The 26,654-nt window shown below is 48.5% G+C and overlaps 1 protein-coding gene across 3 annotated transcripts in view; it reads right to left on the reverse strand.

Moving 5' to 3' along the window:
- GARNL3 (GTPase activating Rap/RanGAP domain like 3) overlaps positions 1 to 23,873 on the reverse strand; it is a 46,161-nt gene extending 22,288 nt beyond the window's left edge. The window contains exons 1-2 of one of the 3 annotated variants that reach the window (XM_026689255.2): positions 23,771 to 23,873; positions 8,169 to 8,238 (exon numbers count right to left, since the gene is read on the reverse strand). Coding sequence is in view for 2 of the 3 variants with exons in the window: in XM_026689253.2 (XP_026545038.2) it covers positions 8,169 to 8,238; positions 23,440 to 23,840 (471 nt within the window). In the remaining variant the exon portion in view is untranslated. Of the gene's footprint in view, positions 1 to 8,168; positions 8,239 to 14,615; positions 14,787 to 23,439 lie in introns of those variants that run through there. The other 2 variants (XM_026689253.2, XM_026689254.2) reach the window with 2 other exon arrangements.
- Between the last annotated feature and the right edge of the window lie 2,781 nt (positions 23,874 to 26,654).

Consider the following 26,654-nt stretch of genomic DNA (forward strand, 5'->3'; position numbering starts at 1 on the left):
GGCGTTTCCCCACCCGGGACAGCTAGTCCTCACTTAATGGCTACTTGTTTAGCGACTGTTTGAACTCACAGTGGCAACGAAGAAAGAAGTGGTTTACAGCCTGTCCTCGCGCTTATGACTGACCCAGTGTCCCCACGGTCATATATGACTGCAGTTTGGGCATTTGATCACATTTAGGATGGACGCAACATCCTCTGGTCACAATTGGTGTTGACTTTCCACCCAGCTGGAAAGCAGCCGTTCCCCTGTTCTAAGAGGCATCCAGTGAGCTGGGCGTTGTTGTTTTTTTTTTAAATAAAATAAAATAGCAATTTACTGTTTGAAGATCGATCCAGAGGGAGGTGACTTTTGCCAAATTGCCTCCATGGACCAGTTGAAAGAAGGAAGTTTGGTCTGGACAAGCTCTCTGTCTCTCTCTCTTTCTCATTCTCTCTCTTCTCTCCTCTTTCTCACACACATTCTCTCTGTCTCTCATTCTCTTCCCTCTCTCTTTCTCTCTCATTCTCTCTCTCTTTTTCTCCCTCTTTTGTCTCTCATTCTCATTCCCTTTCTCCTTCTTCTCTTTCTCTCATACTCTAATTCTTTCTCTTTCTCTCCCTTTCTCTCTTTTGGCTCTCATTCTCATTCTCTTTCTCTCATACTCACTCTCATTCTTTCTTTCTCTTTCTCATACTTTCTTTTTCTCTCTCTTTCTCTTGTTCCATTCTCTCACACTCTCTTTCATTCTGTCTCATTCTCTACCTCTCTCATTCTGTCTCTCTCTCCTCTCTTTCTCTTTCATTCTCTCTCTCTCTCTCTCTCTCTCACACACACACACACACACACACACACTCACACAGCCTCCAAGCTTCTCAGCCATCGTCAGCCCTTCCCTGTACTCGAGATGCTAAAAAGTAAATAGATGTTAATGGAATTAGGCCTGCTCTGTCATAACAGTGAATATGTGGATCAGTGTGCCAAGAGAGGAGGAGGGAAATAAATAAATAAATAAACCCCCACATTCAAAGGCCATCTAGCATCTGGTTTCCATCACCCTCAAGACCTGATCTCAACTGGAAATTGCGTTATTTCAACATCGCTGAGCTCCAAAGCACGCTGAGGCTTCGAGAGCTGCCAGGAAAGGCTGCACACAAACAGAGCAAGGCTTGGTTTGACTTGGACGGAGGAAAAAAGAAATGGATGGTGTATCTTCGAGGAGCTTTTGTTCGTCTTTGGCTGTGTCCAGAGGAGACGGCAGGGGGTTAAAAGGACCGCCTCAGAACCACCGCAAGGCAGACGAAGGGAGTAAAGCCAAGGAAACACCTGAGCTTTCAGCCCATCGGAGGAACTAGAGTACAGAAGGGATTCGTGGAACTGACGTGTCCAGCCTGCCACCCTTCGGATAATTCCTCTGCTGTCTAACTCTAAAATGCTTTTCGTGTTTGCTATAGAGCTAGCCAAACGATTCTGGAGGAGGAGGAAGGAAGGAAGGAAGGAAGGAAGGAGGACAAGAAGAAGGAGAAGCAGAAGGAAAAAGAAAAGGAGAAATAATGGTAGAAAGGAAGGAGGACAAGAAGAAGGGGAAGGGAAGGAAACGGAGAAGATAGATAAGGAGGACAAGAAAGAGAAAAAGAAGGAAAAGGAATGGTGGAAAGAGAGGGAAGAGGAAGAAAGACAAGGAGAAGACGGAGTGATGGAGAAAGAGGAGAAGAATACAGGGGGGAAAATAGCCTTTTTAATGACTGTATAAGAATTTCAATCGCTTGAATTCTTTTTTCTTTTCTTTTTCTGGAAACAGCATTCTTGTTCCCAGTTGAGGCCTATGGCAAAGAAGGAGTGCTACAGCTATCTCATTTTTTTAAAAAAAGGAGGAAACCTCTTAATAATGCTCTAAATATAGAAGATGATCCTTCTCACAAGCACACGCAGAAGTATGGCTGGCCATTGTGCCCAGCTTAGTTGAATCAGTCCTCCATGACGGGGTCCTTAGAAGCTCGCAAAACACAGCACAACACCTATTATTATACACTAAAATAGTTTCTTTCTTTCTTTCTTTCTTTCTTTCTTTCTTTCTTTCTTTCTTTCTTTCTTTCTTTCTTTCTTTCTTTCTTTCTTTCTTTTCTTTCTTTCTTTTTCTTTCTCTCTCTCTCTCTCTCTCCACCCATCTCCCTCCCTCCCCTCTTGATCTATCATCCTTTATAAGCCCCTATAAACAGAAGAATGACACTTTCACCCCCTGTCATCCATCTGCACTGAAGATGTTACCTAGCTTGGTAATGAAACGTTCGGAAACCAACCGACAAGTTCGGAGGATGAACCTCCGCCCTCATCCTACCCCCGAACTACAGATATTCGCCATTATTGCATTCTTCCTATGTTTCATCCTCCAGCCGCCCAACCCTCTTGGTGGCTCTTCTCCGCACTCTTTCTAGAGTCTCAACATCTTTCTGGTATCATGGTGGCCAGAACTGGACACTGAATTCCAAGTATGGTCTTACCAAGGTAATATAGAGCAACACCATCACTGCAGAGTATTATTTCTTTCAGCACCAAGTATTATTTACTTCGGAGTAAGCCTTACCCAATTCAGCAGGGCCCAAAATCTCATTGAGCATGGCAAGAGGGCGACGTGAGTTTCTAATTTAAAATCTGTGCCTCCTTTTCTCTCCTTTTCAGCCCCGAATGTCAAAGTGCCACATCAGTGAATAAATTAGCTCCTTCGTAAGCCGAAAGGCAATAAAACTAAGAGCTTTTCTCCTCTCCCCCAACCCCCCCAAAAGGAAGGAACATCATGTACAAATAACAAAAAAATAAAATTGAGAGCGATATCTTTCTGGGAAGGGCGGTTTTGAAGGTCTAAAAAAACCCCAAGAAAGCCTTAAAAACCCAGCGAAAGAGCCTTGTGTGCTTCTCCAAAGAAAGTTCTTTAAAGCTGTACAGGTAGTCCTTGACTTACGATTGCAACCGTGTCCCCGAAGTTTGTCCACTAAGTGAGACACGGGTCACCAAGCAAGGTGTTGTCTTCCTTCGGCCTCATTTTATGACCTTTCCTGCCACGCTTGTTAAGCGAGTCGCCGGCCGTTGTTAAATCAGTAACACGGTCGTTAAGCGAATCTGGCTTCCTCCCTTTGTGTTTGGCTAATCTGAAGGTCGCAAAAGGGGATCGCGTGGCCCTGGGAACACTGCAACTGGTGTAAGGACATGCCAGTTGCCAAGCATTTGAATTTCTACATGAACCGTTGCAAACCCAGGTCTACCTGTAGAAAGCTACGGATTTCACCCTGCGAACAACTCAGCTCCAGTTCCCAGTTCATTTCCCTAGATTCCTGTGACTACTGTTGTGCCTTTGGCGTTGAAAGAGTTAGATATCCCCCTCCCCTTTTTTCCCCCTGTCTCTCTCTTGTTGATCTTTAAGGCTTGCCAAATAAATACACTCTGCCAATTCAAACAGGAACCCAGAGCGTTTCCTGGCCCAGCAGCGGAATCAAAGGACTGTCGTGTCAAGACAGCTGTTGAAGGGAAGGAGGGTGGGGCAGAAATGGGACGTTTGGCTCCGGGGATACATCCATGTGTGTGTGTGGTGGTGGGGGAGATGTTTCGTGGAGATCCGGGGTTGGATGCCCTAGCTCTGTGATGGCAAACCTATGGCAAGCGTGCCAGAGGTGGCACACAGAGCCTTCCGTGTGGGCATGTGCACCATTGTCAGCTACTCTTCCGGTTTCTGGCATGCCGGCCAGCTGGTCTTTGCGGGCGCCAGAGCACCAGAAAGTGGCTCGAAAAATGTCCTGAAAACAGCCCCCAAAACAGCCAAAAAACCAGGCATGCATGCACTGGCCAGCTGGTCATTGTGGGCACCGGAGTGCTGGAAAATGGCCTGAAAATAGCCTGAAAATGGCCAAAACCCAGGGCATTTTTCAGGCCAAAAATGGCACGGAAAATGCCCCCCAAAATGTCCCAAAACTAGACATGCCCGCACTGGCCAGCTGGTCTTTGGGGTTCTGGTGATCCAGCTCACACACACATGCACACACCCGGTGCCGAATAGGTTCGCCATCATCACTGCCCTGGCTGGCTAGACCCTGCCAAGCGCCCGAGACGAGATGGATAGCAAATGCAATCCAATTTTTAGCTTATTGAATTGGAGATGACATCCTGAAAGGCCCGGCCTTTCCAAATAAATGAATAAATAAAAGGAAATAAGCCAGAAGCCTTTCAGACGGAGGCAGACATCCTCTGGGCCGTGTTTTTCCTTTCTCCCAGGACAGGAAAAACTGAAAGAGCCTCTCTGGGCGAGATCTTTTCAAATGTCTTCCTGGCTTCTAAGATGCTGAGCTCTAATGAGGCCGCTTCGATTGCCGGAGATAAAACAGGCAACAAGGAGAAGAAGAAAAAACCGGTTCCCGGGGAATCGTTTGTGGGGCAATGCGGGAGAGAGATCGCCCGGGGGGAGGTAGTTCTGCAAAGGAGGCTGATCCAGAAGCAGAATGAATCCTTCTTCTACGCTTCCCTCAAGGATTCTCTGGCTTCATTGGGCCACGAATGTCCTGCGGTTGTGAAATGTTATGCAGAACACGAAGCACAGAATAACGGAGTTGGTTCAAACCCCACCCCCTTCTAGCACGGATGATGTTACCTAGCTGGGTCATGAAACGTCTGCAAGAAAACGGCCAAGCTCATAGGACATTAAGCATCCCCCAGTCCTCCTCCTCCTCCTCCACAGTGACTCACTTAACGATCATGGCAAAAAAAGGTCGTAAAATCAGACATGACTCAGCAATCACTCTGCTTTGCAATGAAAGGTCTGGTCCCAATTACAGCCGTAAGACAAGGACTGTCCCTTGCCTTCCCCTCTTGGACAGCTTCCTCCCTAAAATGTACTGCCCCTGCAGCTAGAAGCTCCATTGCTCCATTATGCCTAGGCTCTCCTCTGTAGATTTGTGAATTGAGCTTGCCCATTTTTATGCCAGCTGGACCAGTGGGCAGAGCTACAGCCAAGTGGCAACTGATGGCTCCTGGCATGTCCTCAGAGCTTGTGATCGTTTCAAAACTTGGCTGAAGGCAAACCCTGGTTAAGACAGCTGGGCAAACTTTAAACCAAAGGAAGCCGAAAGCAGCAGCGGGTTCGGAATTTGCTCCGAGCACACCTTTTGTTGGGATGGGGAAACTGACTGCTTTCTCTTATCAGGCTTTCAATATATGTTTTGTCTTCTCTTTTTTTTAGTTGTTTTTATTCCATTGTTAGCCCCCCTCAACCCCCCAAGCAGCTGTCAACGGGAAGGAACCATTTAAATCCAGCTACTCCACAAATACTTTGATTATACCGTTTGATGAAGTTTTGTTTTGTTTTTTTGTTTCAAACCTGTTGCTTGTATTTCAAAGCTGCGGGATTAAATTTTGCTTGAAACCGGCGGGTTTAAATTTAAACTCAAGGGGATGAGTTTCATTTTAGTTTCCTTGCACACGTTTATGGTGGGGTCAGGTCATCTGTTTCGTAGACTGAGGGAGGGAAGGGAAGGGAGGGAAGGGAGGAAAGAAGGAAGGAGGGAGGGAGGGAAGAAGAAAAAGGAAGGAAAAGAAAGAAAGAAGGAAAAGGAGGGAGGGAGGAAAGGAAGAAGAGAGTAAAGTGAAAGAGGAAGGAAAGGAGGGAGGGAGGAGGGAGAGGGAAGGGGGAAGGAAGGAAAAAAGGGAGGGAGGGAGGAAGGAAGAAAGGATGGAAGGAAGGAAGGAAGGAAGGAAGAAGGTGGGAGAGAAGAAAGCTCTTCAAGTACGTGTCAATGCTGAAATATTTAGGTCCTTTGTGGTTGTTTGTGATTTTCACAACTACCTCAAATTATGTAGGCGACATAGTTGTGACCTCCTCCCCGAGGACTACACAAGCTAAAAAAAAAGGGGGAGGCATGGGGAGGGTAGAGGGTCTGACTGAGACTTTCCAAAACCTGGATTACTGGGAGAACTGGTCTCAAGAAAACGGCATATGGTGTTCTCAAAGTGAAACCGTGGGGGTTAAACTGACATATTTAGCTTGGGCACCCTTGAGAAAGACAGAATAAAATGGGATGGTAGAAGCGGCTGTCCATCCTAACATCCAGGTAGACTATGTCATGTGAATGGATGAGTGCAGATGGATCAGGGCTTTCAAATCCATAAAAAGAGGGGTGAACATTTTCCGCTTGTAAGAGCCAAAGGGTCCCCCATCCAGCTCTTAGCTCCCAGGCTAGAAGAGGGATAAAAAAGGCACATGTTCCCACCCCTTTGGGGGATGGCTCCACCCACTACCTGCCCCCGCCCCGCCCCTCTTGGCTCCTCCCACAATGGGGGTCTAAAACAGATCTCTGCCCTGGGAAGCCATTGGCCGCCCATCCTGCTCCTTTCAGGCACAGCTTAGGGGGTTTGTCACCAAGGCATCATGGTGGACCTGGTGGCCCCTCCCCGTCTCCTCAACGACCCCCGATGGGGGCTGGAATGGAGCTGGCAGAGTTGGGTCCTTCAATAGGGATCTGCCAGGCGTGGGAGCTTCATTTCAAGAAAAGCCATTGGTCAGAAATGGGGTAGGATCTCCTGCTTGGGCGGAGGGGGGTTGGACTAGATGACCTACAAGGTCCCTTCCAACTCTGTTATTCCGTTTCAACCTGAAAAGATTGTGCACAACCACTCTGCCCTTCAAAGTCGCAGAAGGGAAGATCACCAGGGCGGATGGGGCGACCAGAGTGAGTCAGAAAGGCTCCTCTGCCTCCCTTTCAGATCATTTAAGGCCGCACATTCACCAAGTCGCCTCTTGTGCTTAGCCTGAGCTGGTTTGGGTTTCTTGGAGACATCAGTCCCGGCCATGTTTACACAACGCACCGAGGTGTGAAGTCCAGTTCTCTGAGGAAAACCGGGAGAACCAGACGAGGCAAAGGGCCCTTCAAGTTGCTCTGTGCAACCAGGACATGCCTCGCGACATGAAGGAGTGGACCGAAGGAACACAACTCGGTGTGTCTCTACGGGTTGTGCACAGCCACGATTGGCAGGACCTGGGGGTGAGCTGGCTTAGTGTAACGTGGCCAATGGAAAGCCAACCTTCTTCTCGCTTTACTAGGACCAGGGAATTGCTGAGTTCCCCCCTGAAGTAAAAGCTGGGACACGAAGAAAGAAAAAAGAAGATGGAGAAGAATCCAAAAAAGTCCAGAAGAGGGAAGAAGAGGGGAGGAGGAGGAAGGAGGAAGAGCAAGGAGGAGGAAGAGAAAGTGGAGGAGAGGAGGAGGAGGAGGAAGGCCACCTTCCCAATACATTCCTCTACAAGAAGCCAGGTTAAAGGAGGAGAAAACGCGATTCCCTTTCGTAGGCGCCCCACTATTTGCCCACCGCTTTCTGTCAAATCATCATCTCCAATTAAACCAGGTTTCCAGCCCCCCTGCCAGCCCCAGGAAGAGGCTGCAGGGCCATAATAACCCACCCCTTTCTTAGCCCTGGATGCCCCCAGATGCTCCAGCCATGAAACGTTGCAGGTGTTGCCCACACACCAAATTCAGGGCGGGGGCCTCTGCGCCCCACTCTGCCCCCCGATCTCTCTCTCTCTCCAGAACCAACTTCTACCGGCCTCTCCAGGCTCCAAAACCAAAGCAGGAAATCGGTTCCTGCAAAATGAAACGGGCGGTGATGGAAGGAATACGCAGCCCCCCCCCCCCAAAGAAGAGGAATTCAGGGGAGGGAGGGGGGAACCTTCCCAGCTACCACGTTTAATCTTGATTTCCCAAACACCCCTCATCCCCTCAATTTCTGGGGCTTGGTGTTTTTTTTTTCCCTTTTCGGTCTTCTTTTTTTCAATGCAACCCCCCTTTGGACCGATGTTGCATTTTGCCCCTTTCTACAGTAAGGAAAGAAAAAATAAAACCGAGGCTTCTCCGGCAGATAAAGCAATAAAACCCAATAAAATCGGAGGGCTCGGGAGGTAAACAGAGCCGTTTCTCCTCCGTCAAGCGCTGCAAAGAGGGGATCCCTGCATCCAACGGAAAGGCAGGCAGGCCGGAAAAACCGACTGCAATTGCAAGAAAAGAGGTGCTGGGAAAGGCACCCCCCCCCAAACACCTTTGAGGGAGGGGGGCTCCTCCCAAAACCTCTGGATTTGAACCCTTTAAAAAAAAAACACCACCACCATCATCACCATCACGAGGAGGAGGAAGAGGAGGAGGAGGAAAAGCCAAACTTACCAGCTCTACTGAACCGTAATGCTTCCTGCTGAATTCTCCCCGTCTGCAGCCCAGATCTTCGGAGACGGAACTGGAATAGAATTGCTTCATTAGTAGACATCGCTAACTGGCCCCTCTCGGCGATTGGGAGAGGCAGAAAGAGGGAAGACTTGGGGCTTGTTTAAAAAGAAAAACCCCTTCCTCCCCTGTCCTCAGGAGTGTGGGGGGGGGGGCTTCCTCAGTCCCGCCTTTCAGCAGCCAGCTTCATCCCTGGGGTGGGTGCGGTGGGTGGGGGCAAATCCTCCTCCTCTCCCGGCTGTCTTCTTGAATGAAAGGGGAGGAATGGAGGGTGGGGTGTGTGTGTGTGTGGAAGGGGAAGTGATGGACACCAAAAGGGCTCTGAGGGGAAGCGGGAGGGCTACGGTGCTGCCATTAAATCTTCAGTCACGGCAGGAGGATCAGCGGGGAAAGGTTGCCGAGACAGACAATGCCTTGTAATTGCATTGGGCAATCTCTCTCTCTCTCTCTCCCCTCCCTCCCTCCTCTCTGCCTTTCTCTCTTTTCTGTCTCTCTCTCCCCCTCTCTTCTTCTCTCTCTCTCTCTTTCTGTTTTCCTTCCCTCCCTCCCTCTCTCGCCACCAGAGGGGTGGCAGTGGGGGCGAAGACCCCAATGTCTTCTAAGAAATTAGCCTCTGCACAAAGTCTGCAGTCATGTTTGGAAAACTGGGCTCGGGCTACAAGCATTTTTCAGAGCCCCCAAGCCCCTCAGAGGAAATATCCCACGCAAACAAGATGCCTCTCTATGAATAGGAGAGAATATTTGCAGCTCAGGGTGGTGAATTGCAGAGTCCTTGGTGGTTTCCTTGCAGACGTTTCATGACCCAACAGGGTAACATCATCAGTGCTAGAAGGGAGAGAAGTCTGCACAGTGGAGGAAGGGGCAGGCTGTGGGGCCCGTGGTGATCTCTGAGCTTGATTTCTTGCAGAGGTTTCATTGCCCAACTAGGTAACATCATCCATGTTAGAGAGTGTAGGAGTTGCTCTTGGATTCTATATAGTTCATATACAGATAAGCAGGGATTCACACCAGACGAACCAGGCGGAAAACAATACCCTGATCAACGAACTACCAAGCAGAAAACCACACCCTCCATGCCTAACTAGGGAGCAAAATCAACACTCACTGGCACTGATGATGTTATCTAGCTGGGTAATAAAACGCCTGCCAGAAAACAACCAAGCTCAGAGAGCACCAAAGACCCTACAGATTTCTCCCTTTTTTGGCCTTTCCCTCTCACTGGGTGGTAATAATAATTGTAGTAACAATCGTAATAACAGCAGCAACAGAAGAAGAATTTTGCTTGGCAACATGATCTGCCTTCCGAAGAAGCAAATGGTCGCCGGTCTGTGTGAGTGGCAAGAAGAGGAACTTGGCCAGAAAAACAGCTGAGCATCGGTCATTGTTTTGCAGGTAGTCCTTATAACCACAAATGTGCCCCAAATTTCCGCCACTCAGCGAGATAGTTGCTATGTCAGTTTTGCCCCATTTTATAACCTTTCTTGCCCTGGCTGTTAAGCGAATCGCCACCCTCATTAAGTGAGTAGCACAGTCGTTCAGTGAATCCGGCTTCCCAGTTCCCTCTGCTTGTCAGAAGGTCACGTGACCCCCCCCCAGACACTGCGACCGTCGTAAATAGGAGTCAAATATGCTCCAATGGCCGTAACGGCCGTTAAGTCCCCTTTTTCAGTGCCGTTGTAACTTTGAATGGTCCCTAAGCAAATGCTTTGGAAGTTGAGGCCTACCTGAGTCGGAAACAAATCAATTCGTTAGCGCTCCCGTCTCTAAAAACCCGTCTCTTCCTGCACACAGGAGGGAGAGCAAACCAGGCAGCTGAAATCTCTTTTTGATCGACTCTGCTCATCAAATTGCTTTAGGGTAAAAATAAACGTTTAGGAAACAGGAACGAAGTTTAGGGAGGAGAGGAAGTCGTATCCTCGGTCTTTTCTTTCTTTCTTTTTTAAGGGAAACTCAAAATACAGTAGCTTCCCCTCCTTTATTTATTTATTTATTTATTTTGGGTGGGGGGGGAAGCACACACACACCAAAACAAACGGTGGTTTCTTCCTGCGGTCTCCAGGACTTCTCCAGCTGGTTGCCACAGAAACTAGCCTCGAAATAATTCTCGGTTGGACGGACTTGTGTTGCGAACGAGGGTTGCGAGAAGAATGCTAAGCATCGCGTTTTACATCGTTGAGGGAGTATCTGGAGGGCTTTGGGGAAAGGAGGGGTGGGGGGAGGGTAGGAGCCCCCGATTTTGGGGTTGGCTTCCTCTCCCTGTCCCTCTGGATGCAGGAAAAGGTTCTTCGGGGCCAGATGAGGGGACTGGAAGCTGGAAGTGGACATTGAGCCCTCTCTAACAAAGTGATTTTCAATGTAGAGAAAAGTAAAAGTCCTACATTGGGGTGGATTGTTCTCACTGTCCGGAAGTTTCTCCTTATTTCCAGGTTGAATCTCTCCTTGTTCAGTTTCCATCCATGCTTCCTTGTCTGGCCTTTGGGTGCTTTGGAGAATAGCTTGACTCCTTCCTCTCTCTGGGGCAGCCCTTCAAACGCTGGAAGGCGGCTCTCCTGTCTCCCCTGGCCCTTCTCTTCTTCCCTAGACTAGCCAAGCCCGGTTCCTGCAACCATTCTTCATGTGTTTTAGCCTCCAGTCCCCTCCAGTCATCCTGGTTGTTCTTCTCTGCCCTCTTTCTAGAGTCTCAATATCCTTTACCGATTAACAAGAGTTGGAAGGGACCTTGTAGGTCATCTAGTCCAACCCCTTGCCCAAGCAGGAGACCCTACACCATTCCTGACAGATGGCCATCCAGTCCCTTCTTGAAAGCCTCCAGGGATGAAGAAGCTCCCACCACTTCCGAAGGCAATTTCTGTTCCATGGGTTGATGGTTCTCCCTGTCAGGAAATTCCTCCTTATTTCCAGGTTGAATCTCTCCTTGAATCATTTTCCATCCGTCATTCCTTGCCTGGCCTTCAGGGGCTTTGGAAAACAGCTTGACCCCCTTCCTCCTCCTTGTGACCCACTTGGCCTCGGGCCTGGGTCAGGATTACAACCCAGGGTCTCCTTGTTTCTAGCATGACCCTTAACGGCTACAGCAAACCGGCTCTCCAATCCTTAGTAGGTAATTTGTGTTCAACGTTATTTTATTTGCTATTTTTAAACGATGGGAGATTTTTTTAAAAAGAAAAAGAAGCAACGATTTCCTCCTGTTCAGAATCCTCTTAAAAACCCGCTCTCGAGATCTCTTATGAGAGACAAAACTAGCTGGATCCAGGCCACAAGTCTGCATTTTTCCTTGGGGGAGGGATGGGTGAGCTCCTTCATATGAGACAGAAAAAAAATAACCAAAAAAAAAAAAAAAAAGGTTTATCCAAACAGAGAAATACAGTATGCGTTTTTTTTCCAACAAGTAGAAATATTAGTCAGCTGAGAAATGGGAGGAGGGGCCAGTTAGGCATATTTTTGATGTGTCTAGTGCCAAAAGGAGCGAGGTGCATCTTAATTTAAGGCAGGAAGCAACCGGCCTTTCAGTGTACAATATAACCTCTGCTAGGCTGTGTCTGAATCAATGATTCTCCACCTTGGCAATCTGAAGATGGGTGGACTTCAGTTCCCAGAATTCCCCCTCACTGGCTGGGGGACTCTGGGAGTCGAAGTTCACACCTCTTCAAGTGCCAAGCTGGAGAAACATTGGCCTGGATCCTGAACCACAGCAGGGATCGAAGGCTTTGACTTCGCAGTCGGCACCTGAGGGGCTGCCACGAAGAAGAGGGGTCCACGTATCCCCCAAAGCATTTCCTGAAGGCAGGAGAAGCAGCAACAGGCGGAAACGGTACTTTGACCCACAGCTCCAAGCACTGATTCTAGTCTGGACTTCCAATAGCATGCTGGAAGCTTCCGGCCAGAAAAGCCAGGCCTTTATTTTAAATAAAAGAAAAAGAAATCAAAGCAACAATTCAATTTTCTTTCATTGGCTTTAAATGGGATTAAAGCGAATTAACCTTGGCAAGGCAGATGACTCGCGCAGAAGGTCTGGTGCTCTCCTTCTGTGAAAAATCCAGAGAGTTCAACGTAAGGGTTGCGCCGAAGTTGAAGGAGCCGGAAAGGGGAGATATTCTCCCAAACCATGCCGGCCCATCTTTGCGGTTGAACAGGTAGCCCTCAGCTCACTGGGGACATTGGGACGCGGTGGCTCAGTGGGCTAAGACCCTGAGCTTGTCGATCAGCGCCGTGTGTCACGGAGTGAGCTCCCGTTCCTTGTCCCAGCAGCTTCTGCCAACCTAGCAGTTCGAAAGCATGTAAAAATGCAAGTAGAAAAACAGGGAAGGGAACAGCGTCCCTCCATGCGCCTTCGAAGGCGTTGAGTCCTGCCGGCCACATGACCACGGAGACGTCTGCGGACAGCACTGGCTGTTCGGCTTTGCAACGGAGACGAGAAGCGCCCCCTAGAGCTGGAAACGACTAGCACGGATGTGTGAGGGGAACCTTTACCTGGGTTCATTGAGCGATCATTTGAAGTTACGACGGCGCTGAAAAAAGGGACTTAGGACTGTGGTTCGCTCTTACAACCATTCCAGCATTCCCTGTGGTCACGTGATCAAAATTCAGCCGCTTGGCAACCGACTCATATTTACGACGGTTTTGCCATGTTCCTGGAGGTCACGCCATCCCCTTTGGCGACCTTTCGATGAACAAAGTCAAACGAGAAGCCGGATTCGCTTAACAACCAAGTGGCCGAAGTTAACCACTGCAGTGATTCACTTAATGGCGGTGGCAAGAGAGATAATAAAATGGGCAAAACTCACTTAACAAACTGTTTCACTTAGCAACATAAATGTTGGCCTCAATTGTAGTCGTAAATTGGGCACTACCTTGTATTTCCAGAAAAACGGTGCACGCTGGCGCTTGGCCCTAAACCATCTTTTTGCATGTTCTGATTTACGGAAGATGACCGCCAAACACTGGGGGAATCCGGATAATCCAGGCAGTTCAAATGAGTATAAAGATTCATTGCAAGCTTAAGCGGTCTGCCAGAATCTGGCCAACTGACCATTAAGGGGAAATGAGCAGGAGATAAGAAAGGCATTCAAGGTAGGCAGGGCTTAGATCTCTTGCAGGGGCGCAGGGACTTGTGACTAATGATGCCTTTGACCCCTCCATCGGGCTGGTCATCTCCTACAACGAAAGTCCAGCCATCCCTATCAAGAACCATCCTTGCCCTTATAACCAGCATTCTTTAAAAGGGATCAGACCACCTTTGGGGACAGGAATAATGAAACCATTTAGCCAAGAAGGGGTTCACATAAACCTAGGAGGCTGTCAAAAGGCATTCAAAGTCCCTTTTCATTTCGCAATCGGGGCCTGATTCATTTCAAGGGAAATGGGTAAAATTACAAAAATTACAATTATTGTTGGAACGCCAACAATAATTTTTCAAGAAACATCCAAGTTGTTGATTGGAAGTTCACGATCGCCGGCCAATTCCAAATGCCAAAAAGTTTTAAAAATAAACTTTTCAAGGAGATGGATTGGCTTGCCTTGGGCCGCTCTCACGGTTCCTTTGGGGTTTTCCAACAGTTCTTTTAAAAAAAAGAGAGAGCCAGGATCCAATTCCCAGCCTTGAAAATCTTCTAACCGAAAGGATCTCCCCGGAGTCTTGACTGCAAATGTCGCTTTACTTGATTTATCCTCTGGCACAAAGACCAGATCCCCATCGTAAGCACATCAATCTACTCCTTCCCTCAAAGAGCTGGCAGGGGTTTCTCAGGCCCCCCAAACAATTGCCCAAACATCAGGAGGGCTGAGGCCCCATCGACAAGCAAAGGAGCATGGATTGGGGGATTGTCAGGTGCAAAAGTTAACCAGGAATATTCGTTGAGTTCAAAACACAAAACAGTTTATGATTGCAGTCTATGACACAACTAACTGTCAAGCTAAAGTGGCACCAGGTAAGTGTCAGTGGAATTCACAGGCCCTGGATTTGTGAGAACGCAGAGATTCCAAACTGATGACACATTTAACCCCACCTTCCAGCTCAGCTGCTCTTCTGGATAGGAATGGACTCTCCAGAGGAAAAACTTGACCCTGGGAAGTTTGTTTCTACACATGCACACCAATAAAGGAGAATATTTTGTAGCTTTTTTTTATATCATGGTCAACCAACAGCATCACTTGAACCCACCACCCCCACTCTTCCCAGAGCATCACAGCGCTCCCCATCACCCCCTCCATCCCTGGACTACAATTCTCATCATCCCCTACCTATCACCCCCCCCCCAAGAATTACAGTCCTCCTCCTAGCCAGGGAGGTTGCGCAACCGCGAGGCCCCGCCCACAATGCAGTAGCCACGCCTCCCAAGTGGGCGGAGCCGTCTCTGGCTCCGCCCGCTCGCTCTCCCCACCTTCCCTTACCGCTGGGTGGCGCTGAAGAGGCCGGGATAAACGGCTTCCACGCCGCTGGGCTCCATCCTGGCAACGTCGGGCGGGGACCATCCCTCCGGCCGCGGGACCAGCCGGTTCTCCGGCCTGGCTGAACAAGCAGCATCCCCCCCACCCCACTCTTCCCTCAGGCACTAAGGTCTCGCCCCTCCTGGAGCCAACCAATCGCTGCCCACGCTGCCACGTCCTTCAAGAGGCTGGGGGCCAATCCTAGACCTGCCTCCTGAGACCACAAACGGCCCCCCCTCCGTCCCTCCCCTTTCTGAGCGCGCGCTCCAATCGCAGCCCCTCTCCAGAAATTCAAACCCACCTGTCCGAGCGCTTGCTTGAGCCAATCGCCGGCTCTCCAGAGATGCAATGCAGCCTGGGAGGTGTAGTCCCCCGAATAGGTAAAGTGGTACCTAATCTAACACCCACCCACCCCCCAAAAAGACTGGTGGATTTCTAAACGGCCCGCAAGTGGGTTTAAACTGGGGGGTGGGGGAGAGTCCAAATGAACGGGGTTTGTTTTTGTTTTTTTAAAGTTTTAATCCGCCTGTATTTGAAGGCAGCAGTATTTTAACTCCTTGATGTCGGTACCTAGAGTTAATAACTGCAGGAGGAGAAGTAGAAGAAGGAGGAGAAGGAGAGGAAGAGGAGGAAGAAGAAAACATGTTACAGCCACTACATTTTCGCTAGGTTACCACTCTAGCTGTCCAGAGTCATTGGATAGGAGCTGGCTGGCAAATAAATTCCATAATAAATAAATAATAAAGATAAGGAGCATTTCAGAAGCTGAAGTTCAGCCAATGACACCTTACAGCTTTCTGCTTTTCCCCCCCAAACTTTCCTTGTTTTTCTCTGAAGACGTTTCGCTTCTCATCCAAGAAGCTTCAGGTCTGGATGGAGAGGAAGGGAGGGATTTATACAATCCTTCTATCCCTTACGGAGGAGCATCTATCCTTCCATTCCCCACCATCCATTCAGAGCGGAAGAAGCTTCTGGGAGAAGAAGCGAAACACCGTCAAAGAAAAACCAAGAAAGCCCAGTTGCCTCCTGGGGAAAGAAGAACCTTTGGGACTTCTGTTGCTTAAGAAACTTCTTGAGTTTTCAGGCTGGCTTTGCCCAGCATCCCAAAGCAAACCAGGTTTCCTGAAATTGAAGTTGATTTGAGACATGCAAAGGAGCCGTGAGCCACGCTGGTGTCATTTGGGATCTGAATTTTTCCGTGAGCTTCTGGCTCAAGCTGGCTGATCTGGGAGGTTTTGCAACGAGAGAAAGCAAATCCCGAAAGCCTGCTCCGCGGGTGTGATTGTGGTTCCCGATGTAAAGCCCCAAACAACAAATGAAAGAAGTAGGCCCCCAAAAAGCAAACCAAACAAATCAATTTAATAGCCAGTGTAGTTACTTTGTGTCTACAGAGTAAGAGTTTTTTTTTTTAAATCAATAGCCCAGTGTGGTAACTATCTACAAAATAATTCCTAAACATAAACAGCTCTGTTACGTGATAGCTACAATGTCCCTTTTGAATGAACAGTTTAATCCAAACATAAATCCCACTTGCCTAAGTCTTCAATTGCAAATAGAGAACCTGAACTACTAAATTCCACAGAACTCAATGGGCTGCACTCGTGAACAGAGAACAATAAGTAAAGTTAAACAACCACTCGATGAAGGAAGCCCCAGATCACTCCCACCAACACGGACAGGACAAGCCGCTTGTATATAAACAGAGAGCAAACCCCACTCCCTTCTAGCCCTGATGGTGTCATCTAGTTAGGTAATGAAATGTCTGCAAAAAAGAAAAGCTCAGAGACCACTAAGGATCCCACAGTCCTCTCCTCCTCCTCCCTCTCCTCCTCCTCTTCCTCCCCCCTCTCTCCACAAAGCCCATTCCCTTCTAGCACTGATGATGCTACCTAGTTGGGTCATGAAATGTCTGCGAGGAAACCTCCCAGCTCAGAGAGCTCCAAGGAGCCCACAGTTCCACCCTGAGCAACAAATATTCTCCTCTGTTGAAAAGTAAAGGCAGCAGAGGAATGAATAGCTTTCCAGCGTTTGCTAAGTTATATTCTCCACCTAACACCCACCATCAGAGAGGACCACCGTGAATAACACCTGGGAGGCAACTGCCTCCCTTTCCAATCGACCACAGTCCCACGGAATTAAACAGCAGTTATTTCAAGGAAGTCCAGAATCTATCAGCCACACGGCATGCAAGAAGGAAGGGGACAGGAAGAAGATGGAGCTATTAGGAAAGGGGGACTTGGAATAGATAGGAAAGTCCATTTTCTCACCCTATGATAGCTAGTCATCAGCCACTGAACATACTTGGCAGGTTCCTGGGTAGCCTTACTTTGCAGATACAGAATAAGATACAGAATACAGAATGACAAAACTGGAAGGCTGCTATCATGTCACTGTTAGTCCTCCTTTTCATTGAACTTGAGCCATCCCCATGTCTAGTTCGAGTCTCTCCATCTTTGGTTCATATCTCTGCATCACAGCATGGATAATGTTCCCTGCCACCAAAGTTTGAGGCTCTTTTTTTGGAGATGGATTGCACATTTTCTGTACCTTTGGATTGTTTCCATTTTTGCATGGTTTTGCATAATCCTTTCCTTATTTGAATAAAGTCTCTCTCTCTCTCTTTTTTTTTTACAGTTCACAAACATCCCTATAGGTCAAAACAACAATAAACAACAACAAATGCTTCTATCCGTGTCGCAATTCATTCTTGCCTCATGCAAGTTTGGCATCGCTAGATCCAGACCCGTAAACAATGAGGAGCAGCTTTAATATCTCCCATTATGGAAAAGACCGCCTGCACTTTCCATTTGCATCACCATCATCCGTCCAGCCACCCGAAGGACAGCAGTTTTATATCACCCTCATAAACTTGGTTCTCTCTCTGCAGCCGGTTGATGGGAAAAGAACCAAGAAGAGAAGGAGTTCCTCTTTTTTCTCTCCTACCCATTGTGTAATGTGGGGACCAAAACAATTGCAAAAAAGATGTCAAGAGTTTGGGTGCAAAGAAGAGCAACTAAGGTAACCAAGCGCTTGGAGACAAAAACATAGGAAGAACAGTTGCAGGAACTGGGTTTGGCCGGTTTAGAGAAAAGAAGGACTTGGGGGGGGGGGGTGGACATGATAGCAGGAGTCCAATATTTGAGGGGCTGCCCCAAAGAAGAGTTGGGGGTCAACTTATTTTCCAAAGAACCGGAAGGCAAGGCAGGAAAGAATTTAGGAGGAACTTTCCGACAATGAGGATAATCAACCATGATATTGATATCAATCATGATAGTAGTATTCCAGTATTTGAGGGGCCGCCACAAAGAGGACGGGGTCAATTTATTTTCCAAAGCTTCAAAGTGTCAGTCTTCAAAGTCTCACATATGCAAATACTTTGGGACCTCAAGAGGAATTTGCAACTAGCAGAAAACCTTTCCCTCTTTTCCCTCGCCCTCTGAAAGCAACCAACGTACTATTTTGGGAGAGGAACCCTGTAAAATTATAGGTCAGGGACAATCCCACCGCTGTTCTTTGAAAAGTCACTGGCTTGTTTTGTATCTGAGTTGTCCAACCTAATTATGTTGAGTTGGCTTGCTTATCTAGTCCCTTAATTTATTCCCCACCCACCATGGCTAGCAGTTTTGAGGTCCAAGCCTAGATATCTATCCCCAACTGAGATGCTTTTTGCAATTCTCTGAAAGCAGCTTCCCTCAAGCTGACGTCCTCCTGGCAGGTCAATCTTCTACCTTCGTCAGCTTCATCTAGCCATGGTGCTCACTAGAGGAATTATAGGGGTCTGTCCTATAGGGAGTCCAACCTTGAGCAGGGGGTTGGACTAGAAGATCTCCATGGTCCCCTCCAACTCTGTTATTCTGTTATTCTGTCCTGATTCAGATGGAAGGTACCCAGCTAAGAATCATTGCCATGCCATGCTACTAACAGACATAAAACTGTCAGGCAAGTTGTAAGTGCGAGGGCCGGTTGTATGCCTGTAAATGAATGGTTGCAAATCGAGGATTGCCAATAGGAGTGCTAATTCGTTTCTTCAGGTTCTGATTGGTGTCCACAACTCAGCACAGACCTCTAAAGAGAAAACCCCACTTTTCCCCTGTCCCCCAAAACAGCAGGAGCAAAACCTTGTTCAAAAAGTCTATATTCTAAAGGAAAACCATCCACTCTTCCTTCCTGGTGGAAGACAGAGAAAGGAAGATGATGAGAGCGAAGGAGAGAAAGAATGTGAAAGAGGGAAGGAAGGGAGGAAGGAACATTTTGCCAAACTGCAAGAGTTTTGGAAGCCTCCCGGTGGATGCATTTGGCAAGAATAACACACACACCAAAAGAAAACTTAAATTTATAATCCCGCTCACAGCTTTCTTCCTGCCCTCCTGCTGTCAGCATTTTTTTTTTTTTTTTTTTTGGCTATTTAGCATGAACAAAAAAGAAATGCAGGGAGCGTTTTTATATAGAAGTAGGAAGGCTCTGCGACTCTGACGCACAACCGCCAGCTGAGTTTTCCATCCAGGCTTGCCGTCTTGACCACTTCCAAGAATGAGATATGGGCCTGTTGTTTTCCCTTCTCCTTTAGTACAAGTCGGGATACTCCACCAGGGCCGGAGAAGGGAAACACACACGATCCGAGCGTGAGCTCAGCACACACCACAAACACACGGACTTTGCGTCCCTCACACTTTCTAATCAGTAACGAAGGTCAGGGCCTTGATTTCACTGACTCGCTGTCAGTTCAAGCCCATTAAACGGTTGACGTCGGAGGAAATAATTTTGTGCGGAAAGAGTTGTATGACTTTACGCAGGTGAGCGTGGAGAAAGGGAGTCCCTTTCCTGGGGACAGAAAAAGTGAATGGATCCCTTCAGCTTTTTAAAGTTTCTAAGGCCTGATTCTTAAATCTGTTTCGGTGCCCCTCTTCAAAGATTTGTTGGCTTCTTGGCACAGTGCGATAGAAAACCACAATGACAATGTTCTTCACAGCACACAGCTCCCCGGAGCAGAGGGAGGGAGCGAGGGAAGGGAGGAGAGTGGGAGGGAGGGAGATGGCAAGAGAAACCTAGGAGGGAGGGAGGGAAGGAAGGAAGGAAATGGGAAGGAAGAGGAAGGAAGGAAATGGAAATGAGAAGAAAGGAAGGAAGGAAGGAAGGAAGGAGATAGGCAGTTAGGGAGGGAAGAAGGGAGGAAGGAGATGGGAATGAAAAGGAATAAAAGAAGGAAGGATGGAAGGAAGGAAGGAGGTGGGGAGAGAAGGAAGGAAGTGGGAATGAAAAGGAAGGAAGGAAGGAGATGGGAAGGAGAAGGAAGGAACGAAGGAGATGGGAAGGAGATAGACAGGGTGGGAAGAAGGGAGGAAGGAGATGGGAATGAAAAGGAATAAAAGAAGATAGGAAAGAAGGAAGGAAGGATGGAAGGAAGGAAGGAGGTGGGGAGAGAAGGAAGGAAGTGGGAATGAAAAGGAAGGAACGAAGGAGATGGGAAGGAGATAGACAGTTAGAGAGGGAGGGAGGGAGGGAGGAAGGAAGGAAGGAAGGAGATGGAAATGAAAAGGAACAAAGGAAGGAGGGGAGGAAGGAAGGAAGGTTTGGGGATATGCAGAGTGCCCTCTAAAAGATTAATGACAGACGTGAAATTCCTCTTAGAATCGAAAGCACAAAAGTGTGACTGTTTGCATTTTTCTCCGTAGATAAGCACCACCACACTGTGGAAGGCAAATATTTACCCACACAAATCTACACCAATAAAAGCGTTCACCTGGAGCTTTCAAAACCATTTTTTATAGATCATGTATGGGAATCAGATGAAAGCCACGGAGAGGCTGTTTTCTGCTGATGGGCCCCGGCCACAACATGAAAGGGCTTGTTTCGTCTAGAAGGCCTTCAAAGGGATATTCTGCCAGGGAGGAATCCTACATTTCTGCGCAACGAAGCCTGTCATTTTCAAGAAGTCGAGTTAGGATTATTGTCCAAAAGCGCCTGACTCCAGAAGGATGGGGATATTTTCCCCATAGCCCTTGCATAACATACAAACAAAAAAACAAAAAAAGTCCCTTCCTTAAAAACCTAGTGAAATAAAAAAATGAGTGAAATTAGTAGAAACAAATCATAACTTTTATAATCAATACCAGCTCGGTAAACATTTTTTTTTTAAGGCAGAAATTCAACACAGAATTTCCATCTCTGTACTAGAGAAACCTTAAATGGCTGAGTGCTTTATGCTATATTAAACCCTTCCTCATATTCCCTTCCCTTTCTCCGTCCCTCCCTCCCTCCCTCCCTTCCTTCCTTCCTTGGAGGAGAGAGCAAGGGATTGCAAGACTGGCTGGGAAACTGTCACAAAACGTTGAAAATGAAGATCACATGATCACCACAGCAGCCCAGCAGCAGGTGCCAGTAACACCAAAGCAGCCATCACTTCCCAAAATGCTATTCCCTTGGGAAGGATGGGTTCTGGATTTTGACTGCATTCTACAAGTTAGCCCATTTGAGATACCTTGGTTCACAAATTTATCGCTCTATGAGGCACCGTTTCCCCCCATGAAGGGTCACAGCAAGAAGGCTTTCGTTAGTATATATAGATCCTCCACATCCTACACTTCTCTCCTGAGTCAAAGCTTTCTACCTGATTTCCACCTGGCATTTTCTCTGGCTCTGGGCCTTGGCGACTAAAGAATAAAGAAGCCCACCGAATTGCATTTATAGCAACATGAAAACTCTTAATTGCAACGGGTGAAAATCGCAAGGCTGCTTAATTGCAACGGGTGAAAATCGCAAGGCTGCATACGTTGAGGTATGAAGCGTGAGAAATCCAACAGCAAACCTTAGTTTTTAGCACATTTTTTTTAAGCCAGGAGGGGAAAAAACAGCATTTCTTCCTCTCCCCACAACGAGAATAACCTGGGAAATACCCACTCGGTTTATGTGGGTGACCCAGAATCTCTTCGAACCTTTGTCCTGGTTTTTTTATCTTTCCTATAACCGCCATCAAAAATATTAACTCTGACTCCTGGCCAATCAGAAAAGGCGCTGAATGCCTGATTTATATAACCCTGCATGCATGCTGCCTTGTTTTGCAAGAGGCCGAGAGTGCAGGTTTCTGCCCCCCCGACAACGGCTGAATCGGTTTCTCACGGCCTCACCTGCCGGAACTTTAAGCTGGTTTCCTTTGTTAATCCGAATCATTTTTATTCCTTCAGAGTTCCTGGGAAGCTGAAGCATTTCCCTCTTTCAAGCCCTGTTTTTCTACCTGGGAAACCCTGTTTTCTAGCTCAGGAAACTTTGCTTGGCCTCTCACTTTGGCAGTTTCAGCCAAGCTGGACAACGTCCATTGGGAAGCCAGGGTGACTGTAGAGCAATGGGCTGCGTTGATAGCCTGATAATTCCCCCCCCCTCACTCCCCCATCAGCCAGCAGAAAGGAGAGACACATTGGGAGGGTCCCATGGCGGAAGACTGACCTACTTCAATGGGGATCCAAAGTCTATTTCTGGAGATCTCTCCCACGCAAATCCACCCCGAGCCACAGAGGAGATTCTGGTGCATGCTGCAACAGATCTTAGCTAAGCTTTTCCAGCTCCCGGAGATTAAAAACCTGGGTGGGTGGGTTGAAGAAGAGATCGGAGAGCCGTTCGTCTGAAATGGTCTAGGGGGCAGGGGGTTGGACTAGAAGACCTCCAAGGGGCCTTCCATGAAAGAAAGGAAGGAGGGAGGGGGAGGGAGAGAGTGAGGAAGGAAGGAATAGCAATAACAATAGCAACAGCCCTTAGACTTATATACCACTTCACGGTGCTTTCACAGCCCTCTCGGCCTATTGTCCCCTAACAACCCTCATTTTACCGACCTCGGAAGGACGGAAAGCTGAGTCAACCTTGAGCCAGTCAGGATCGAACTGCTGGCAGTTGGCAGAGTCAGCCTGCAATCCTGCATTCTAACCGCTGTGCCACCCCGGCTCTAGCATAACATTACATCCGGTTTCCAGCCATACCTCTGTAATATTGTCTTTTCATCCCAACGACCTAATTTAGCGCCCTTTTGCCAGACAATAAGGGGTGCCAGCAGGTTTTGTTGACTTCCTGCCAATGGTCAAGAGCAGTTGTGAGTCCCTTTTTCTCCAGACCTCAATCTGAAAATCCCCTCCTCGTGTGCCTGGTTTGGCTGAGGATGATGGTAAGGAATCAGCATAAGAAATCAGAGCTTGCCCAAACACTCCAAGCCTCCAAGCCTCCAAGCTGGGATCTCTAAGTTGGCAGTACCATCACCCCCCGGCACAACCGTGCAATGTCGCGACTCAAGGGTCTTGTAGTACCCTACAGGTTGGCGAAGGGCTACTGCTTTAAGTCTGCAGCCCATCCAGATTCCGGGGCTGGCCCCAGTGCCTATCAGGCCAGGGCGGATAGGTTCTGTAGTCCAACCCAGCTGGGAGAAAGGCGACTTCAGCTTGGCAACCGAGCCCCCTCACCGAGCGCCGGGGATCCCCCTATGCGGGCGGCTGCCGAATGCCACCGTTTGCAGCCAGTGGAGCCAACCACGGCCGGACCGGGGCACAGGAGGATGGGAGACGGAGTCCAGCCTTCTGTAGAAGGCACCGATCGGGAAAAGTTGGAGCTGGCAGCCGGCGGTGCCTCTGGTTCCAAGCCAGCGCCGCTGCTCCGCTCCAGCCCAACGTGGCAAAGCCCAAGACGCAGATGGAAAACAGGGGAGGGGGGGGAGCCGCGCTCCGTTTCCCCGCGGGGGTCTCTCCAAACCCTCCCTCCCTCCCTTCCGCCCCCTCCCCAGCCGCCGCCCCCTCCTCCCCCGCTCACTTACGGCTCTCCTTCGCTCTCGCAGTCAAAGCTGACCCCTTTTTCAGCCAGGCGGCGCGCCGGCTGCGCAGCTGGGACAGGGGGCTGCCTCCAGCGCCATCGCCCCAAGTCCTGCGCTGGGGTTGGGGGGGCAGCGGGAGGAGCGAGCGAGCTGGGGCCAGCCGGCTGGCTAGCTGGCTGGCAGTCCCCAGCTGGATTCTCCCTCTGCCTCTCTCCGCACCGCTTCCCTTTCGGCGCTTGGGTCCGCCCCGTTTGGGCGAGGGGCGCCCGGAGGAAGCCAAAAGAGGATGGCGAAGGGAGAGGCCCCCAGCTCCCATCCCCAAGCTGGCCCCTACCTGGCGCAGCTCCGCTCCTTCCTCGCTCGCCTCCAAGCCCTTCGCCCGGAGGATGAGGCTCTCTGCACATGCTCGGATGCCCTTCACTCACCTGGCCTGCTCTCTTCTCTTGGACTGCATCCTCTCCACACAGAAGAAGGGGGGGTCAAACCAAAAAGCAATGGATGGACACTAACCAAGGAGAGAAGCAGCCTGGGTTTAAGAAGAAACTTGCTAACCAGAGAGAACCATTGACCAGTGGAACAGCTTGCCACTGGAAGTGGTGGATTTATTTTATTTATTTATTTAGTTTAGTTCGTCAAGCATGTATGAGAAAACAAGTATAAGTATAAACAGATGTAAGTATATACACAATACATGAGTACGAATAAATGGGAACAGTAGGACAGGGATGATGGTGCGCTTATGCACGCCCCCTTACAGACCTCTTGGGCATGGAGTGAGGTCCACGGTAGACAGTTTAAGGTTAAAGTTTTGGGGATTTGAGGATGTAACAACGGAGTCAGATAGTGAGTTCCTGGCGTTCACCTCTCTGTTGCTCTAGTTGTGTTTTCTGACATCGAGTTTGGAACCGTTTACTTTGAGTTTGTATCTATGGTTTGCCCTGTGTTGTTGTGGTTGAGGCTGAAGTCGTCGTTGACAGGTAGGACGCCCTGGACGCTCCATCAGTGGAGATTTTGAAGAAGAGACTGGGCAGCCACTTGTCTGGAATGACATAGGTTCTCCTGCTTGAGCAGGGGGTTGGACTAGAAGACCTCCGAGGTCCCCTCCAGCTCTATTCTGATTGGAAGAGGACCTGGGGCAAAGGGCTGGCATGAAACAGAGTTGCATCCAACAAGGTAGGTTCACACGTGCTGAAGACTGGCTGCATTTACAGAAGGGGGTCCACGCTGGCTGGCTTCACTAGGATGGTACGTCTGTTGTATAGCTGGACCCGTCTCAGTCTCTTGGCTTCCGTTGCGATATTGTGCTGACTCCAAGAATGGATAAATTCAATAAGTAGCTTCGTTGGGAGGCCCAACACAGCCATGCATCACCACGTTTGCTCTCCTGTATGGCAGGTCCCTGGCCTTGAGATTCCTGCTTGCCTTGAGGCTTTTGGACAATAGAAAACAAAAACTGGGTACCAGACAAGCAAATGTGTGTCCCTTTGTCTGTCCATCGCGCACCCCTATAAAAACCAGTCTCAAGAAGACATTGGCCAAGTTGGGAAAAGCCAAGCCGAAATATAGGGCTGCTCGGGAATGTTGGCTCATTGGATTGTCCTAAATAGCGCAGCCATCCCTGCTAGGTGACTTTTCGGCCTTGGATTTGAATTTCAGGACAACTGGGACTCTCGCAAATGAGATGTTCGGCACCCCCTCGATGCTCCAATGAGAAGGTAGGTGAAAGGAGAAGGGAACAAATGATTATGATTCATTGCCCTGAGATCATGATCAGAATGAAAAAGAGTCTCTCTCTCCCCTCCCCTTCAGCCTTCCGGTAAGCGCAATTTGGTCCTGCCACGCAGCAAGAAGAGGAGGTGGAAATGAATCAACAGGTGGAGATCGAATCTTGGGATCGACAAAAGGTGGTGGGTGTGTTGTTTCTGGAGAATACAAGGGATTGGCACAGCCTGGCTGTGACCTTGTCGTTTTCCTCGCCTTCCTTTCCTCCTGCCTGTCGCCTCTCCATGCGGGGAACGTAATGGCACCGTGGAGGCAAATCTTTCTCCTTGAAGAGCTTCGCCCAGTCGGGTCGAAAGAAAGCGGGAGGTTTATCACCAAACTTTATCTGGATCAATAGGCACCTCCAGGCTCTCAAAGAAACAAGGGTTTGCGGAAGCGAAATGTTTTTGCTCAGGAAGGGAGTTTGGAGGAAGGACTTGAGCCAGGTGGTCTTTATTGCAATGTTCTGAAAATTAGCCTCCCCGCCCCCATTTTGTATTGAGGGAGGAAATTACAAGATTTGTTTAATATTTGCTAAGGTTTGTTAAGACGGGGGTAAGAAATCTGGCACCCTCCAGATTTTGCAAGTGTTTCACCATGGGATGCTTGGTGTTTTCTGGCCTTGGTGGCTTTTTTGCAGGCGTTTCATCACCCAACTAGGTAACATCATCAGTGCTAGCAGTGTTGTCCTAGTTGGGTAATGAAACGTCTGCAAAAAAACCCACCAAGCTCAGAGACCACTATGGATCCCACCGCTCCACTCTGAATAGAAATATTCTCCTCCGTTTCACAGTGGAATGGACAGTGAGAAATGCCGATGGTTATTGAAGACGTCATGGGTCTGCCCCTTTTCTTTCTCTTCTTTCTTTCTTTCTTTCTTTCTTTCTTTCTTTCTTTCTTTCTTTCTTTCTTTCTTTCTTTCTTTCTTTCTTTCTTTTTTTTCTTTCTTTCTTTCTTTCTTTCTTTCTTTCTTTCTTTCTTTCTTTCTTTCTTTCTTTCTTTCTTTCTTTCTTTCTTTCTTTCCTTCCATCCCTTCCATTTCCCTTCCTTTTTCTTCCATTTTACTCCCTCCCTCCCTTCTCTTTCTTTTTCCTCCCTCCCTTCCTTCCCTCCCTCTCCCCCAATGGTGCCCTCCTGTTACCTGTCATGAGAATTGATGCAGCTCTCTGCAAATGCACGAGGGGGCAGTAGCCACATACAGACACACAGACTTGAAAAGAGCACTAAACTGCTTTTTATTTGGATTTGAATTCGGTTTGTCTCCTTATCTACTAAAATGCACCTTTCCCATTCAGCACTTAAGCAGTTACGTTAAAAGCAGGTAAGGCACTTAAAACCTACTGCAGTGCTTTCCCAGATGCCTTTCCTGTCTCGGCCCCAGGCTATTAAAAACCTTCTCTTGTTAAAGCCACATAAATTCAAATTCTGAAACTGCAGCCAAACCCCCAACTTGGGGC

This window comes from Notechis scutatus, chromosome 15 (genome assembly GCF_049901735.1).
Source record: "Notechis scutatus isolate UNSWTSFEM ecotype Mainland chromosome 15, rNotScu1.2, whole genome shotgun sequence".
In the NCBI taxonomy this organism is placed as follows: Eukaryota; Metazoa; Chordata; class Lepidosauria; order Squamata; family Elapidae; genus Notechis; species Notechis scutatus.